This window comes from Merops nubicus, unplaced genomic scaffold (assembly GCF_000691845.1).
Source record: "Merops nubicus isolate BGI_N331 unplaced genomic scaffold, ASM69184v1 scaffold2007, whole genome shotgun sequence".
Lineage (NCBI taxonomy): Eukaryota > Metazoa > Chordata > Aves > Coraciiformes > Meropidae > Merops > Merops nubicus.
In genome coordinates, this window is record NW_008618097.1 from 14,235 (window position 1) to 33,523 (window position 19,289).

At 38.4% G+C, this 19,289-nt stretch overlaps 1 protein-coding gene across 1 annotated transcript in view; it reads right to left on the bottom strand.

The window, feature by feature from the left end:
* The window catches only part of LOC103775842 (disks large-associated protein 2-like), a gene marked incomplete at its 3' end in the record, with an annotated part of 50,950 nt that overhangs the window by 8,703 nt on the left and 22,958 nt on the right, over positions 1 to 19,289 (bottom strand). Inside the window, exon 3 of the mRNA XM_008943311.1 lies at positions 9,682 to 9,893. Coding sequence (XP_008941559.1) covers positions 9,682 to 9,893 — 212 coding nt within the window. The remainder of the gene's footprint in view (positions 1 to 9,681; positions 9,894 to 19,289) is intronic.

Sequence of the window (19,289 nt, forward strand, 5' to 3'; positions counted from 1 at the left end):
TTCCTGCTGCCGTCTGTACCACAGCACCTTGCACCACTCACTTGAAGTCTGGCACTTTGTGCAGCACTCAGCCCATGCTTTGCCATTGCTGAGTGCAGATGCTGATGAACACCCAGGATGGTTTGTGGTGTACTTTCTGAAGTCTCTTGTCAGTGCTGTATGGCAAGTATTACTGCAAGCTGGAATTCCAGCATGCAGGGCTGGACTGTGATCCATGCAACCAGTAAAACAACAGGTCTACACTTTTAGGACACCTTGAAGTGCCAGATTTATAGGCTGACATGTTTTTACAGATTATAACTAAGCCAGGGTCAAAACAAAATAAAGGAGTCCCCTAACTTTCCCCTACAAATTCAGATTCCTGAGCAGTGGTACTTGACATTCAAGACAATCCTAGTGGGAACATGGTGTGTATGAGTCCTGAGACAGGGATCTCTGTCACACTGCTTTTTACTTTTTTACTGTCTGTATTTTATTTTCTAATATGTGATTGATACCATATTCTTTTTCATAAAGGTAATACCCTTGCTTGACAAAGTATGAACATGATGTCAACAATGCAGCAAATGTCATATACTTGCCAAGGTCATTCCTTCATCTACTCGTGTTCAAAATAGTGATCGTTCCCCAGAGTACCTCTTCTCTGTCAAATGTTCAGCCACCAGTGTACCCAAGAAGGTACCAAAAGTGAATAAAAATCTTCCTAGGCCTCTGAAAGTTGCAGCAAGAAAGTCACCTTCTGACTCTGAATGTGTCTGTCAGGTTTATTAAGGAAGCATCAGATATAAAGAAAGTCCATTTTCCATCAAATTAATTTTTGAAATTGTAATATTCTAAAATTGTACCTTTTAATTTTCATGCATTTGTCCAAAAATCTAAGAATGAATAGGAACATTAAAGAAAGTACAATCACTTCTGTTCAAATCAGTATATGCAATTCACAAGTATCATTCTGGGACAAAAAGATAAAATTTGCAAAAGAATTCATCTCGGGCACCGAAAAGGGAGGTGCATTAGGATTAGCAAGGTAGCATAAGTTATCAAAACCTATTTTACTGCGAGATTTGCATTTCAATGGATATTCATTTCTCTATCCGGATCTATCTTAACTATGTCTTTGTAGGTACATGAAATAACTCATCGACCAGAATCTAATGATTAGGCTTCGCTAGCAGTGCCATTGTACAGCAGCTGCGAGCCACACTGCGCCTCCGTGGATCCCTGCTGAAGTCAATAGAGCTCTGCAAAGGGGCACAGATGTGCCTGCGTGCAGCCCATTGGAGAACTCAGAGTATAGGCATTAAGTCTGATTCTCCCTTCAGAATAGTACATTTAGTCTGGTTCTCTGAAAAAACAGAAAATACACATAAATCTGGCACATTTATCGGTAGCGAACACTTCTGTTTCTAATCTTTGACAGAGTAGAGCTTCTCTTCGATCAGTGATAGGTAAGAGAATTTTGGGCCTAACTAAAAGATGCCTATATTTTTCATCATTGACCCATAGCCTTTTGGAAAAAAAAAAGTGCCTGGAAAATAATGATTTATTACAAGAATATGTTAGGAAGTAGGTGGAGATTGCTGTTAACCTCCTTATGAAATGCCTACTAATCACTTGTAGAAGACAACTTTTCTCAGCGCTAAGTATTTAGGGGTTTTGTACAACATGAACCAGAAGAGAATGAGAGGAAATCATCCAGAATAGTTAAACAGTCTGGTGGTTTGATCACTCCTTGCAAAGATACAGAGGATGTAGGCTCAATCAAGCCTGTATTCCAAATCATGCAGAATGTGCATGTAATAAAAAAAGTCTGATGTGGGAAATCTAAACTCAGAGCTATTGTTTGTAAGAGGTGACAGATGTGCACGTATAGCTAATCCTAAAAGCCTTGTTCTAATATCCTATTTTGAGCTTGCCCTGGAGAGCAGACAGAGAACTGGTCAGCAACAACAAAAGTCAGGCAGATGTTATGGCAAAACTTAGAGGCATTTAAAGCATCATATAGCAGTTCAGTAAATGGATCTGAGGATCTAATCAGAACACAAATATTAGATATATGTTCCTAAATCCCTTTATGGAATTGAAATAATCACCATTTTCTTCAGGAAGCTATCTCACTTTTTTTTTTTTTGTTTCATTTGCCTTTGGTACATATACATGTACATGTGAAAAATCATAATTAGGCAGAACAAATATAGACTACAGACCATCAGGACTCAGTAAAGCATCTGAGCATGATCTTATTTTAAACAGACATATAAGTCCATTAAAGCCAATAGGTCTTAAGCAAATAAGTGCCCTCATGCTGAAGTTGAAGACATTAATGAGACCATGTAATTTCTGGGAAAAAAAAAAAAGATGGAGTTGAATTGGGACAATTGAAAATATATAGATGGTTTCCTCTTTTTAGCCAAAGGCATCTTAATTATCAAAACCTTGGCTGAAGAAGAGAATGATTTCTACACATACACTTTATAGTCTTATTTGTTTTTTATTAAAAACTAAAATGAGAAAAGCAGCTCTTGATTCTTTTCAGAATGGAAAGTAAAACTAACAGTTGTTGAAAGCAAAAATGAATAAGCCCCAGAAACCAGAAGCACATTTTTTCCTTGGATCTCAGTGTTTGTCCTTGTGAGACTGGTCTGAATCTTACTCCATTTTCACTGCAATTCATCACATAACTGCATCTTTCTGACAAAAGTCTGGCTTATTCCTGAGGAGAGTCTGCATTTTGTTCAGAGCCTTAGGCTCTCCTTTGCATCCCTAATCCAGGGTAATACATTTCAGCCCAACATAAAGCTGCTATTCACTACAATGAAGCAGGAGATTGGGGCTCAGTTACTCCCTGGGTTTCACACTATGCTACTTCTGAGAGAACAAGGTGCCTAATACAGTTTAAGAGCATTTCCCATTATTCTCCAAGGGAAGAAAGGGTGTGGACCATCTTCTGACCCCGTAAAAGATACTTCCTAGGTAGCTAGATAACTAGCAGCCCTTCATCAGCATTCCCTCTTAACCCAGTGGACCCATCTAACACAGATCTTATTGATTGCAGCAAAGAATACTATCACTGTGCCAGTGGCCCACTGATTGCGTTATTAGTTGATAAGACTTTGTAATTAGCCCTCAAACTCTCCTCAGTAAATCTCCAATTTCACCCCTCAGAGACTCTGAGTAGATGCTACTACACTATAGGACCTCAGAAAGCTACTAATGAAGTGTGTAATGAGACTTTTCAGAGTCAGAAGATTGAGGAAAAAACAAAGATAAATAAAAAGCATATAAAAGATGAAGGTTACTTTTCTCCTGATTTTCCCCATCTCTTCTAATGAAAATATTTCTGAGGAATGACTTCAAAACTATTCACAAGTTAAAATGCAGATGAAGAGTTAACAGTAAATCAAAATTTACCATGAAAAACTAAAAAACTGTGCAGCAATAGATAGCACTGAAATAGGACATTAATTTCTCTAGCAAGGAAGCTGTGCTTAAGTTCTCAGTCTGCGAAGTTTTTGCAGCACACCCACTCCTCCGTGTGCCCACTTACCTACACCCCGCAATATCAAGATTTCTCTCTGTGTATTTACCAAGATTTATTTCTCTAGCAGAAATATCCACAAATCTGTCCATCACTAAACAGTATGGCCTTGGCCCTGTCAAGGGCGAAGATGGATGGAAAAACAGAGGTTTGGTCTCAAGTAGTGCTTCCAAACTACTCATTTGGTTTATGCTTTCTCTTGTAGGTGTGCTATGGTTAGCACAAATGGCTACAAATGGTTAGAATTTTTTTTTAAATTGAGATTTCCCACATGTCTTAGAGAAGCCTGTGCTCTTCCATCATTCCTGCTGAGCCAAGGGCTCTGGCAGTTAAGGGCTGTCAGATCTTCTTGTTGCGGTTTAACCCCCTTGCTGTGTGCTTTGGCAATATTTTTTTGCCATAATAGCGTTTGCAGAACAGGACATGTAGACATGCCTTGGGTCATGATGCAGATACTCAATAAATCAGCATAACTTAGTATGGCCATGGAGAGATGCAGTCACTCACTCTGAAAAGGGGAAGAACAGGGAAAGATTATTTTTAATTCAGATCACTGCTTTGATCTGGTTTACCATGAGCCCAGAAAACTTGTCAACCATTTCAGGTCTTGCTTAGGCATGTAAGCTTAAAATACTGAATAAAGTGGTTTTTGCATTGCGATACCAGTCTGTGAAGAAGTATGGCTGAAATATGGACATTTATGGTGCTCTTTGAGTGTGCTATGGGCTTTAATAACATCCAATGCAAAGGTGTCAAACATCTGAGGGAGGCATTGCTACTTCCTCTGTGACCGTGACTCAGTTTGAGACACTGACTTCCATACAGGGGCCAAAATCTGGCAGAAGGTTAGATGGAGAATATAGACAAGATAAGCCAAAGTACCACTGGTGCTGTACCCATGGTAGCCCACCAGATAATTTGTGCTATGGTGAATTTCCTTCCTGTCTGAAACACTAATTTTCATACTGCCTATCTGCTCATGTGCATTTCTGTCTGCTTCCCTATTTGCTTAAGGTATCTGGACTACCATGATGCCATAATGGTATTATTATTAACATCAGATGTTAGAGGTTCAAGAAACAAAAGTACACATTGCTGTCACTGATTTTATTCTACTGTAGCTTAACCTATTTTATCTTCATGTTTTCAGCATCTAGTTTCCTGTGAGTCACTTCAGAGAATGGAAAAATCCAGCACAGCATGACTATTCATTCATGTGAGTGCTACCAGTATGATCTTCAAATACAGTCTGTTAACTCTGGGCTAAATGCTATTGTTATCCTTTTTGACTAAATGGTTAGACAGTTTTCAGAGTCTTTCAGAACATTCAAAAAGGAGTTACTGAAAACGGAATTTGCTACTTCTACAGTACTACAGTTCATTTACACAATCCATATATTAAGTACTCTTTTTCCTGAAAATGAGAAACATCAAATAACTGGAATATTATCTTCAGTCATAGAATTGTTTTTCCATCACATAGTCCCAAATTGTTTTTCTTTTCAGCTTTCCTTTCTGGATCCCAGTGTCTGATGCTTCCGTCTCTCAGCTTTGCTTGTTTTTGTCACAAACACAGAGAAATGACATTTACTAGGTTGGAAGGATACCCTTACAAATCAGGTAGGTCAGTCTCTCTTCTAGGATTGCACAAAACTTATTTAGGACATACATTCTCTTTGCTTCAGCTACCAATTCCATAAAATGTTCAGCTGGTTCGACCTTCCCTGTAAATGAAAATACCTAGCAGCACCCTATCTACCTTCTGCATGCTACCTTCTGCAAACTACCTTCCAACACAGTTTAAGTCCATCCCCAGCAGCATCACAGCATGGCAGAAAACAATGGACTGAACTGAAAAGCCTTGCATTGTATCTCCAGAAGACCTATATTTGTTCACAGGATCCCACAACTGACATCCAAGAGATTTAGTATGTCTAATCTTAATGCAAAATTAAATAAATAAATTAAAAAGTGAATATTTTTTCTTCTGGGACTTCCGGGAGCCAAGATAATTTCCACATTAAATGGGATGATGGCACCATTCCAAGAAAGGAAAGAGCTGGAAGGGAAGCAGATTCAAGTATGTGTCCTGTCTCCACTACAGCAAGCCTTATTGCATTATATTTCACTCAAATGCAATTCCATAATGATAATAAATTACATGGGTCTTCAACTTGGTGTTATAGGACTAAGTAGTGCTACATACTGTTTAGTCTTTAGAAACAGAATTCACAAAGAAAGAATTGAAATGTATTCATCCTCAGTAAGTAATCTAGATATTTAGGTGCATTTAATGTTCAAAAAATTCAGCAGAATTTGGGTCACTTAGACTATAGCTGTACTCTGAAATAAACTAGGTCCATTACCAACCCTTTGGTGAATTGACCAGTATGGTTAAACTTTCATATCCTATAGAGAGGGTGGCTGCATTCATGAGGGTATAGGCATATAGGCCCTGCTTCCACCATCTGCACAAACTAGCTGTGGCAAACCCTGGGCTTCTTTTTTACTCCCATTTGGAGTAAAATATACTCCTTTCCAAGAGTAATTTAAAAGAAAGTATTTCAGACGTTTAATGCTTCTGTTAAATCACTAACGTTTACCTGTTTGTATGCTGTTTAATCAGATTTATTCAGATACAAATATGTGTTTGTACTGTTTATGAATTTTTAATGTTAATTTTGCTGAATCTTTGAGCAACACAAACCACAAAATAGGGAATAGGGGCTTACTTCTGTCAAAGCAGAAACAGAATTTAAATGGGAAAAATCTTGCAAAGATGCCTAATAAAACTTAGTGGAGTAACGTACATAGATGTCAAAGATCTGTTGAAGGCTAAGTGGAGGTTAAGTTTTCTAATTTTCATTTTACTGTATCAGTGATAGCAAACTAGGCTTATTCTTATTCTTATGAAACCCACCTACCTCTGTTTTGTAGACAATGCATGGTTTTATACTGCCAAAGCTATCCATATTCAGCTTTTATTACAGGTTTACTGGTGCTCCATCAGACACCAGTTCTAAGCTGTCCTGTCACCTAAGCAGAGGACAGCAGAGTATAAGCCCCATTTTATTTCAGTGCATTACCTCCCTCCATCCTGGTAAACAAGCTAAGAAGCCAGCTAATGCAGCTGACATCTCAAATTATGTAATTTCTCCTAATACATGCCAGAAATGCTATTCAGTCCTGCGACACACGGAGGAATGCTGTTCAAAACCTTGGCTTCTGGCTCAGTAGCATGATCAGTGGTACAAAGGGTACTCAGCATGCAATGGGCAACACTGAGCTATGCTGGGAGAGAAAGGAAGGCTCCATAACCATCATCCTTTGCTACATTCTTCACAAAAATCTACCACACATAAAAGGTAATCACAGTGACAGGGAGACAGAGACGTACTGGGAAAAGATGGCTTGTGGTGAAAATCTAGGTTTAGGATCAGCACTTTATATTCCTGTGAGACAAGGAATTTTATGTCTGCTTTAGCACTGCTGAAATTTGCAGATTTTTGCAAGAAAGACATACAAGAACCAGAATCATTGTCACCTTTCTGCCTGAAGTTCTCTAGAAAAAAAAAGCGTATATTAGGCTGGCAGATTGAAGGTGCTGCCCCTCCTTTTAAGGGAAACCCAAGGATTAAAAAGATATCTGTCAGCAGCAGCTGGGCTGCTCAGTTATTCCTTGTGCAGCATTTGTGATCAATTCTCAGCAGAACCCCTAATAATATTTCACAGTATTACAAAAAGCCTCCTCCTCTTCTGACTGCAGTTAGTGGTAGCTGTGCCGTTAAATCCTTGGGGAGCAGCAGAGGCACAGCTGTTGACCCCAGCATCAGCATCACACTTGTGTGCACGGGATTCTCAGTCGTGTATTTGCAATATGTGGAAAACTGACAGAAGACAAAACACTTGATATTGACCTACCAATAACAACCCGCCTTCAGGATTTAACAGGTCAGACTTTTTTTTTTTTTTTGTGAAAAAAAAAAAAAAAATTCAGATTTTTTTTTTGTTGTTTGAATATGTATGTCTAAACTCTGCATGGTTCTGTTTATGAGCTCTAGGGGTCTAGGACAGGCACTGAGACCTCCCACTCACTAGAAAGTTCATGTCGTTATCTACATTCACTTGTGGGAGGCCCAATCATAGCCAAAACCAAAGAACAGGATAGAATGTATTTTATTTGTTCTAAGTACTTGGAAATTTAGAACTCTCTCTGAGAAGAGATTCTAGTTTGCAGCCTTCTGGGAATGACTCCTGGCCTACACCAATGCCCAGAATATGGCCAGGCAGTGGCTAGGACAATGCTAATACACCCCGGTGATAAGTCTGCCAGTGACTATTCCAAAACTTTCTCAGTGTACATGTTCAGGTTTCTGTATGCAGGTTTCTGTTCTGGAAATGTTTAATTTACCAGCAGGAAGACAGACAGTTGATATGAAACTTTGAGAAAGTCAACAATCTTCTCTTGCCCTGTTGCCTTCAGAAGGGCCACTCTTAACAAGCCACAGTTGTTAGATGGCTATCCCTTAGCACATCTTATCCCATGAGGATAATTGCCCTTTTGCAAGACCCACAGCTTTCAGAGACATTTACAAGAAAATCATTCGCTGAAGACTCACAACATATGTCTCCACCATAGCTGAGAAACTATGGGCTTCTCATCTTGAAAGTCCTCTACTCCCATTGACATATACTCAAAAGCTGAAAATAAACCACCTTCTTTGTTTCCTGGGGACTTTCACAAATTCAGACTGAACCAGTAGATATAGCCAGCATACCTCAAACCCAAAATTCAGCCCAGATAAAATGGCTGAGGACATAAGAAATTCAAATGTTGCTTCCAACCACTGTCATTAAGAGCTCACCTTTCCATGTTTGGAAATCAGTCAGGTGGAGGTCTGCCACCAATACTTATGTTATATGCCACATTTTTTTTTACCAGTTTAAACTAATATTCTAGAAATCCTTCAGATTCAAATTCAGAATTCAGCTCAGGTGCCTTGGTCTCTGGCACCCTTTGAGATGCCACAAGGTATCCTGCCTGGATTGTAGTTGCCAGTTGAAAGCAGAGACTGTCAGTCTTGTTTTGTGGTATTTCAGAAATCTTAGAGCAGCACACGGTACAGCCACCTTTGTTTGGGCCCACAGAGATGTGTGAGCAAGCTACAGAAAACAATAGAGTCGTAAACTGTTCTTTTCGCTAACAGTGAAAGTTGATGGTTTTCTTCCAGATTGTAAGCTAAATAATTAAATTTAATTAAGTCAAAAGGAATCTTGCCTAAGGATTTTGTTATGTTTTATTTTATGAAATATGAGTCACTATGGTATACTATACATGGTATTACCTACAAAACAATAAACAACATTTGATCAAAGGTTTCAATCTTAGTTTTTTCATTTTATGTATTCCTCCCAGGCAAAAAGAGCAATTTCCTTAGATGTGAGAAACATGCAGTCACATTAATAGAAGCTGCAGATTTGAAATCAGGCTAACACTTTGAAACTGTCTTCAGAAGTATACTTACAGTTTAGCTACAAAATGATATTTTCAAAGGATAAAAAGGAGAGAAATCTATTGGAAAATATATATAACTATATATTGTCTTATAGTTTTAAAATTTGCTTTAGTTTTTTAATGTCATATTGTAGGTAGCATGAATAATAAAAACAAAGTCAAACAAAACCCTCCACAATGTGTTTAAATGAGTATGATACCACATAGCTGAAAAATAAAGCATTGTACTGATACAAAATGCGTACAATGCTAAATACATGATACAATTACATATTTGTTATAATATCTAGTATAGAATAGATTGTATCTTGTATTTCAGAAAAAGTAATAAATAACAAAGACTTATAAAACAATCCTAGAGAATAAATATTCATAATTTCAAACTTTTGATAAAAATATGGATATATTTCCTTCAGTAAACATAACAAACTCTGAAGTAACAGGCAGTTTTTCATGCAGTAATCACAAGAAACTGTAGCTAATTTAAAACGAGGACACAAAAGTTAGCTCTTTAACTACAGCATCATATTTTCTCATGTATACTGACCACTACCAGTAAGATGCAAATGAAAATTACCTGTCATGACAACTTTCAGAAAAGTGTATAACATGGTATAGTGAAACTTACTTTTGATGGTCTGCCAGTGGTCTTTGTCCAATGGATTTTAATAATGACTCTGGTCGAACAGTTAATTTTGGTGATGTCTTGGGGCTAGTATCAGAGTCTCCACTTTCTTCATCTCCCATGGCCTTAATATAGCTTCCACTTCTCATTCTTCTGCAGGGGATCTCTTCTTCTTTCCCACCAGCTGGGTATCCTCCCCATTCATCCTGAGGTACCTAACATAGACCATAAAATATATATTTTATTTCAACTTGAAGACTGGAAATTTTTGATATATAAATGTTGGAACCTGAGGAAAAGTCAAGTCATGGTTTGTAAGCTGGAACCTGAGCACTTCAGAGTCTTTTACAAACTCTCCTTATATGAGTTTTTGGCTGCTTTTCAGTAAGGTGAACAAAGCATTTAACTTAAACTAAGCTATGATTTTGGCATAAATGGATAGGACTCTGATTCAGACCAAACTTTTTTAGGGGGAAAAAAAAAAAGTAAATGTGGCATTTTATCTTTTTTCTTATTTAGAAGATGTAAATTAGTTCATAGAGGCTGTAACATATCAGGAACATAGGCAGTTAATTATTAATATGTTTGGTTGAGGCTGCTTTCACGTAATTGAGCTGGTTTTTCAAATAGTAAGATGGGTAGACAGATAACCCACAGCTGGTGGATGATCTCTCTGCACCACAAAATGGCAGAGAACTGAACAGGAGTAGATTTTCTATCCAAAGTGAAATCATCCTTCATTTGAGACTTATGTATAAACTCAGCAGGCCTGTCTCTGCCAGTATTGCTGAGTCTTTGCTTTTTGTTTAATCTTCCAAGGCACTGAGTCCTCTGGTCCTAATCCAGAAATACACTTAAGCATTTACTTAAATCATAGGATATAAGAAACACTCCAAAACCCATTATAAAGACTCGTGGTTAAAAAGAAGGATGTGACAGAGTGCATCAGTGGACCAGGGCTGATGCACTTGCAGCATCAAATCCTTTATCAACATAATGACTTCATATATATTAAACAGTACAATAGCATTATTTACCAATATACTATAAATCTGAACTTCCAGTTCATCATATATTAAGTAGTTTCTGCAAAGCAGGATGTCTAATAGAGACTTTCAAGTCAAACATATTTGAGACCATCTACAGACAGAGTTCACTGTGGCGCTGAGGGAAATGCTTCCATTGGTTTCTGTAGTCTTGGAGATCATATTTAAATAACTAAATGCTTTGCCTGTCATTTTACAGCCCTTTCAAGATACACAGATTAGCCACACACCAGGTGAACAGGCCTGGTGTTTTCAGTCCCAAAAAGGGATTAAGGGGGAAATGGAGTTTTAAAAAAGAGGGGTGAACAAGTAAAGATAGAGATATTAAAGAAACAAGTTTGGGAGAGAAAAAAAGAGAGACTCAGGATGAACTCAGATAAGAGATGAAACAGATTGCACAGATCAGAAAAATGATAGAGACAAATATCAGAGAAAAGAAATTATGGGTTATAAACTTATAGGAAGTAATAGAACAGAGCATCAATCAAAATGAAATATGGGTTAGATCATGCAAAGGAACAAACTTTCCATATTATTCAGCTTTGGATGGTATTTGGAAAGGGAGCATGAAAAATATTCCAAAACTTGAAGCCTAAATGTCATTCTCATTTCTTTTCTAAGACCTAATATGTATGAGATTAATGTTGAGGGAAGTTTATTTGAGATTCTAGAAGACAACACTATTTACATGTAGTAATAGTTGTAATAACCAGACTCCTAAAATATACAAAATAAATATATTTTAAAAGCTTTTTTTTTTTTTAAATGTACAGTAGGCAACACTATTAACTGCAAAAATCCGAAGTAGAGAGCTGCATTAAAAAAAACCCAACCTGATAGATGTCATAACAATGTGCTTTCACTTTTAAATCTTCTTTATTACTTGTATGTCAGCAAGGCTAAAAACGTAGTCTAAATGCTGAAAAAGCATTTATTAGCATCTACATGGGCCCACTGCAAGCTATACTGTTCAATTTTCTGTACTAAAGCGGAATGATTATATTCAGTCTTAATATTCTTTTTTCCAAAAAATCATGATTTTTTTCATAGAATAATGGTTTTGTCTTGAAATTCCTTTCCTTCATTTTATCTTGAAGATAATTAAATAGAAAGTTTAAAAAGATATGGATCAATAACCTTTTACTTACTCAAATGCAAAAAAATTATTAGTTTCTTAACTTTCTCTTGTCTGAAATTCCATGTTCAAATAACCAGATAAGGACTGGATTTAATGAGTAAATACAGCGTTATTTCTTGATTGAAGTTGAAATCTTACTTTAAAAGACAGAAATTACAGATTTTTTTACATTAAAGTATCTAAAAAATTGAGTTTCTTCACTGTGATAAGGAGCTCCATGAGGACAAACCTTACAGTTATTTGCCTTACTGTTTTAATTGATTGCATTTCTTTTGCTTTCTGAATTCATGAGTTAAATGCATTCATATAAAAGCTTAACATTTCAGAATCCCTGCTCCATTTGTGCTAGTGATGTACTCGCAGTACACACAAATGCACCAAGAACCTCTTTCAAATGAGAGTAAATTGTTGGCTATCGCAGAAGGATTTATGGTTGAAAAAACATTATTCACAATTAAAATATGTGCATTCTTTTACTCTTGAGCCGTTCAAAAGAGCAGAATGAATGAACATGAACACAGGGAAAATGCTTCTGCAGCCTGGCAAGCAAGTTTGACCATGTGTTTCCTCAGAAGGTTTCATGCAGAGCCTAGGAAAACAGCTGGAGTCCTTTTGCTGTCTTCAAAAGCCAATAAAAGGGCCCTTGACATTGTTTTTCCTCATGGACTGAGAACAGAAGCAAAACCTGAATTCCAGTTCAGCCTGGTTCATCATTTACTTTAGCTGATAGGTTAAATACTTGCTAAAATCTTTCCAAATCCAGGTCACCTCAGTCCCCAACATAGCTTTAAAAGAAAAGCAGAACTATTATACTAGTTCAGGAAAGATTTTTCTTTTGAAATATTAACAAAAATATTTAACAGCATGTGTGATGGTCATTAAAAGCATATTTTCCAAAGCATGAAAAGGGCTTTTTAGCTTGCAGAAATGGTTTCTTACAACAGTTACCAGCCCCTGAAATTCCCATCTGCAAGGCTTGCAGCTGCTAATTGGAAATAATTACCCTAATTATCTACTTGCATATAGTGATGAGTGCTGATATTTATAATGTCTAAAAAGGCCTTCCTCCTGTTCTAGATGTTAACATGAATCTTTGTATACGCAATTTCTATCCACAGAGGAGTTAGACTGCATATTACCATATGAATTTCCTTTTGTAAGAACAACGAGCTGACAAGGTCTGGATCTTTTCATTTAATTTTGTTACTGGCTGCTGATTTGGTTATAACTATTACAGAGAATGATGAGTCTCTTTCATAGATTTCGTGCGCTGTTTCTGTGAATAGCACAACCAGGTTCAGAAAATTTGGAATCTTTCAATTGTTCTGCTACGCATTCGGTGTGATATCTTACATCAGTCACCTAGGACCAATTTTGTTACAGCATCTGGTACCTAAAAGTTACTACATTTCATGGAGCTGATCATTAGAGTCAACCACAGAACCTTAGGTAGGACCCTAAATTCCCCATAAGAGGCATTTAGGAGAGTTAGCTCCTTCACAGTAGCATCTGAAATAAACAAAAGGTCCCTTCAGTTAGCAACCAAAATGCAAAGCATAAAGAAAAATCTCAAATGCTTCTCCTTTCTTGGTTTTATAGTATCTGATTACAGGCAGCAGCAAGGCCCTCTGTCATTTCCCATTTCAGCCTACAATCACCTTCTGAAGAAGAAATTCAGATGCTTTTTCAAAGAAATGGACAGCCTTATTCTTTCCTTCCATGATGAAATGGCTGTGGAATTGGGAGATATTACTGCTCACCTTCTAATCAATAACGGTTGGAGTGCTTGGGAAGGAGAAGACTTAGGGCTGATAAATAAACTGCTTTCCTCCTCTTTTTGTAACTCATGTCCTTTTAATGAAATAGAGATTACCTAGGGAGGGCTGGTTAGAAGAGAGGGACTTCATATACAAGAAAGGGTGTGTTGCAGCCTCAGGAATGAGGGAGCTTAGTTATAGTCCCTGGGCCAAACACTCACATAGATTTTATGTGAAAGTGTGTTTGGGTAAAACTCATGGAGCATCTTAACAAAGAAAGCATTACCTTTGCTCCAAACTGCCTGCTGCTCAGAATGCAATTTGGGGAACTGAGAAGATGGGTGCTGGACCTTGTGCAGGCTAAGGAAGAAAAGGAACTTACGTCTTCACAGTGAGTATTTTAGAAACTATGTTACTATGAAAATTAATTTATTTGTTTTAGAAGAAAAGTCACTATCCCTGTGTTTTATTAGAAGTCCTCCCTGTTGGGTGTCTTGGTTTTGCTCAGATTAGACCTGTCAGAAGAAAAAGATTTCAGATCCCTGACTAGATTTTGACAGTAAGTCTGTCCCCTGATTCTCAGATTGCACAGATTCTGAATGTAAGCAGAAGCATGTTGTCAAGGAAAACAGAGATGAATTCACCAAACCTCTGGAACAAACTAGGAGTCATGGAATCACTGGGGTTGGAAGGGGCTCTAGAGATCTGTAGTCCAGCCTCCTGCACAGAGCAAGGTCAGGTACAGTAGGTTGCCCAGGACTGTGTCCAGATGAGTTTTGAATGTTTCCAAAGATGCAGACCCACAACCTCTCTAGGCAACCAGTTCTGATGTCTGACCACACACACAAAGAAAAAGTTTTTCCTTGTATCTAGTCAAAGATGGGTGAACTTGCTTCATTCAGGAACTGGTGCTAACAGTGTGAATACTTAACTTTTTATCTAAGAAATTCTGATGTCAAAGCTGGAAGAACCAATTAAATATTCCTTTTTCTGGACTTTGACCACTGTTGATTCATGTTGGTTTTTTATTTCAGTTTAGGATTTGGCTAAAGTCAAGCCGTCAACAGCCACTGGCATTTCAAAGCAGATCTGCTCCTGTTGTTCCACCTACAGCTATAGCATTTGCTCACAGCTCACAGAATTTTAAAGGTGTTCCACCACTGAACTGCAGATCTGCTTAAAATATGGCATATCACGTTACTATCTAAAATGGAATACTTCTAAATATATGGCTTCAGCTGAGGAAGCCAACTATGACTTCTTCATATTTTTTCATTCTTAAAGGTTAAAATGTGGATCCCCTGCCTCACAGGAGTCCTGTGAAATTTAATTAGCATGCAGATGTAAAATGCACTAAAATATTCATTTTGACCCAAATCTTGTTTCAGTAATATAAATTTCACATTTTACTAGAAGCAGAAGCTGTCTGTGCATGAAATTAGACTACAGATGATATGGAAAAGGCTAAGATATGAAGCACTATGTAGTAGATATGTTATTTTGGTAATTTTATGCTTTCTCAGCCTGGTCAGGAAGATGACTGTCTCCAAAAAAAAAGAAAAAAAAAAATGATGCAATCTGAAAGGTAGTTAAGAGATTTTCTCTTAAATCACACCACTTTCAAGGAGCCTTAAGGAAACAGTCCTTGTGAACATCAGCATTTAGATGAAAATAGATGACAATCTTGCAAGACAGACAGAAATGCTTTTTAGCATGGTAGAAAGTTTTCATCATATTCTAATGGTAGGTGGGAGATAGACCTCCTGAGTTTTCAGAAATTTTGCTGAAGATGGAACACTGACCAATTACTAGAATTTTCTTCTGAAGTTAATGACACTAATGACGTTCCCCTGTTTAGTGGCTGTGGGCTCTAGACTCTTGGTCAATCTTTTTGCAGGAGGGAAGAGTGCAGTATATGAAAATAAAACTGCTTCCTCAGTAGATAACCTTGTTTTTACACCTCAACACCATGCTCAGTGCACATTTTAAACTATTTTTTTTTTAATATGCTGATTCATTGTTCAAAGGATAAGAATTATACAATGAAGCCATTCAGAATTCTCTGCAAAATATGCCAGGGACTCCTCCTCACCACTAACAATGCCAATTCTCATAATTAGCTTTAATTTTTACATGCCAGCTTCTACTCCCTAAACTCCTTGGCAGCTCAGAGGCACAGAGAGTTCTTGCAGCATTCCCCAAAATACCATTGACACTACCCATCAATGCAGAAGCTGATCTGAGAAAGCAAGAAGCATCTTTGCCGTGTCAGCCACTCACTCCAGGCTATGAGCAGCCACAGTATCATAGGAAGAAAATCACAAACAATATATGCTTTACACTGGGTTGAAAACAACTTCAACTCAGGAATTTGGGAGTTGGGAATGGACTGCACATCTATACAAGTCATAGAACACAGACGTAATATTCCAGCTGGGAGATGTTTGAATAGGCAAACCAGTACTAGCCTTATTTATTGCCTGATTTTCATGTGTAGTTCCAAGCAAAGCTGCACTAACTGATCCTTGACAGAAACAAGACTTCTGTCCAGGGTACTCAGGATTGCTTAGTCGTTGCTTCTGTATTTTCTACAGAACAGAGTTCTTTTCATTTAAATAACACTTTTAAACTCATATTTCAAGAGTGATGAACACAAAAAAAAAACCCAAACCCAAACCAAACCAAACCAACAACAACAACAAAACACAATGAAAAAACCAAACCAGTACTGTTTCTGCAGCAAGAAAGCTGACAAAATCAGGGCTTGCCAGAGGGGTTTGGCACTTCACAGTCCTTAAACAGCGCCTCACAATGTTTAACAGGCACCTCAGGGTCTATACCTTTAGTATGTTTTTGTCTGGGCTTGCCCCCAAGCAATTGGAATGACCACAGTGCACCCCTGACTAGGGTGTAAATGGAGCCCCACCAAAGAACCACCAGAGTTGGTTCTTTGCAGAGCAAAAGACCTTGGCAGTTGGACCCTCCCCTTGGATACACCATCCAAGGATACTTCCACAGACTGAGTGAGTTTCTGTGGATTGGGTGAGCCTCACTCCCCCTTTTGTGTGAGTGATGCCTTTGGATACCCTGTGTGGGAGGTTTTCCCTTTATAGGTGAGTGTGCACACATTTTGGTTCATCTTTCTAGAAAGAATATTCCTTAAAAGTTTAGGAATTAGTTGTGTAGTCATTATATTTCCAACTGGCATCCAAACTTGTAATTTAATTTTGTCAGAAGGGATATCAAGCAATAAATGTCTATTTTTCGGATAGCTGCTGTTGTCTGTTTTGTGGGTGCCTCTGTGACAGTTTCCTAGCTGGTTCTCCAACAACAATGTCAATTATACAGTTCAGCCACCTGCAAATCCTCTACAACATTGCTGGGGTCCTCTGGACTCTGCCATTATAACATGGTGGGGCAAGGTACAGTCAGATGGCAGTGGTGGGTTTGTTCACAGCATAAATAATTTTAGCCTGCTGAGCCTGGAGCTCACTGAGATCTTATGCAAGAATTTTGATATGAGCTCAGTTTGGACTGGAGAGAGGGCCTGGCCCCTCCTTAAATGAGAACCTAGGAACATATAGCCTCTCTATCTAAGACATAAAACCAGTAACGATTCAACCAAGAAACCTGGGTTCCAGTTGGCTACATATTTCCTTTGGTAAGTGATCCAAGATGCTGCTTCGTGGTCAACTGCTGTGGTTTAACCCCAGCCAGCAAGCAAGCACCATGCAGCAGCTCGCTCACTCTTCCCCTCTCCCAGTGGGATGGAGAATTGAAAAAAAATAAGTAAAACTTGTGGGTTGAGATAAGAACAGTTTTATAACTAAACTAGACTAAAATATGATAATAATGATAATAAAAGATGATAATTATAATAAAAAGGAATACAACAAAAAGTGGGAGAAATAAAACCAAAGAAAAGACAAGTGATGCACAGTGCAGCTGCTCACCACCTGCTGACCGATGCCTGAGCAGCAATCTGCCCCCCCTGACAACTGTCCCCTGTTTATATACTGAGCATGACATTCCATGTTATGGAATATCCCTCTGGCTAGTTCAGGTCATCTCTCTTGGCTGTGGGCCCTCCCAGTTTCTTGTACCCCAGCACACTAGCAAAACATGGGAAACTGCAAAACAACAACTAAAAACTTCACTATGTTATTAATATTCTTTTCATACTGAATTCAAAACACTGCACTATTCTAGCTACTAAGAAAGAAAATTAGCCCTATCCCAGCTGAAATCAGGACATTGGCTTAAGTTGCTTTAAAATTATACATCCATCAACTTAAGTGGGGCAGGTTTTCCTTATGCAATATTCGACTTTTCAAGCAATGGTAGTAATGGTAAAGTGACTTGGAATGCTGCCTGGAAAATTAATAACAACAGTAATAGAGATAGATAAAGGTAAGTTTTCAGCTGAACTCGTGAATTGCTCCAACTTGCTTTGCTGCTGCATAATCATCAGCATTAGCAAGAGAGGATGAAAACTGTGTGGCAATTACCCTAGGGCTGGGCATGCATTAGTAAACGAAGACCCGCTGTCTTACTTGGAGGTCAGCTGCCCTGTAGCATTCCATACCCATGCTGTTGAGCAATCTTTGCCTCCAAACCAGTGTGACTACCAGGAACAGTCTCTGGTGTATGCTAAGTCCTGAACTGTACCCAGGAGCTCTTTAGGGAAATACTGGTTGGCTTGGATGGAAACAATGCCCAAGACAGACTGAGCTACCTAATGATATAGAGCACCAGGAGGCAGTGACAAGGAAACTATCCTGACACTATGCAATTTGATAGCATAGATGCAGTATAAGGTAGCAATTATTTTAATAATGGAGGTCCAAAGAAGCATTAAAGACCAAAACCTGGAACTTCTCATGCTTTCCACACAATTAATTTACTGTAGTCATGCACACAGAGTTTGTTTTTCTCTCTCTCTGCCTTTTTGGGCCAGCTCATAGCTGCATTTTCCTTTACATCTTTCTCTATAAATTGAATTAACTTAGTTACAATGGAAATCCAGCTAAAAGCAAACATCAGAATACCAAAGCTCTAAACTGGATTGCAGCTTGTGACTCACTACAGGTGAAGTGGAGTCAGGAATATACTTGCCATCTGGGCTGCCTGGCTCACAGGGCAGCAGATGAGGCCCAGGGGATCACAATATCAGCAACTGAAGCTAACTACAAATTTTCCTGGCAGGTGTTTTGGGGAGAGGTAGACTGAATTGCCTGAACTGCATCATTTGCAGAGTGAATAGAACCCAGCTAGCTGCACAGCACAGTGAAGAAGAACAGCCTGGGTTTTGTGACTGACGAAGTTGTTGGAGACAAGATTCTCCGAGTGCGTGAGGCATGCTCATGAGGGGTCCCCTGCGTCCCTCTGGCCTTGCTGCATCATGTCCAGACACTCCCCCAGGCATCTGGGGCCCCGTATGGCACACCACAGGTGTTGCAGTGCCTTCCTAGTTATTCTGTCCTTTTCTAGCCACTTCTAGAAATGGGAAAGAGCAAGTATTGTCCCCTTCAGCTTAGACTTCCAACACTGCATGACCTATAAGCCAAAATCACCTGTAGGCTCCTCTGGAAAAAAACTTTGCCATTTCCACTGCAGACACTAAGGGAAATTCAGAGTTGTCAACCTGTCATTACCTGTGTAAGTAGGGAA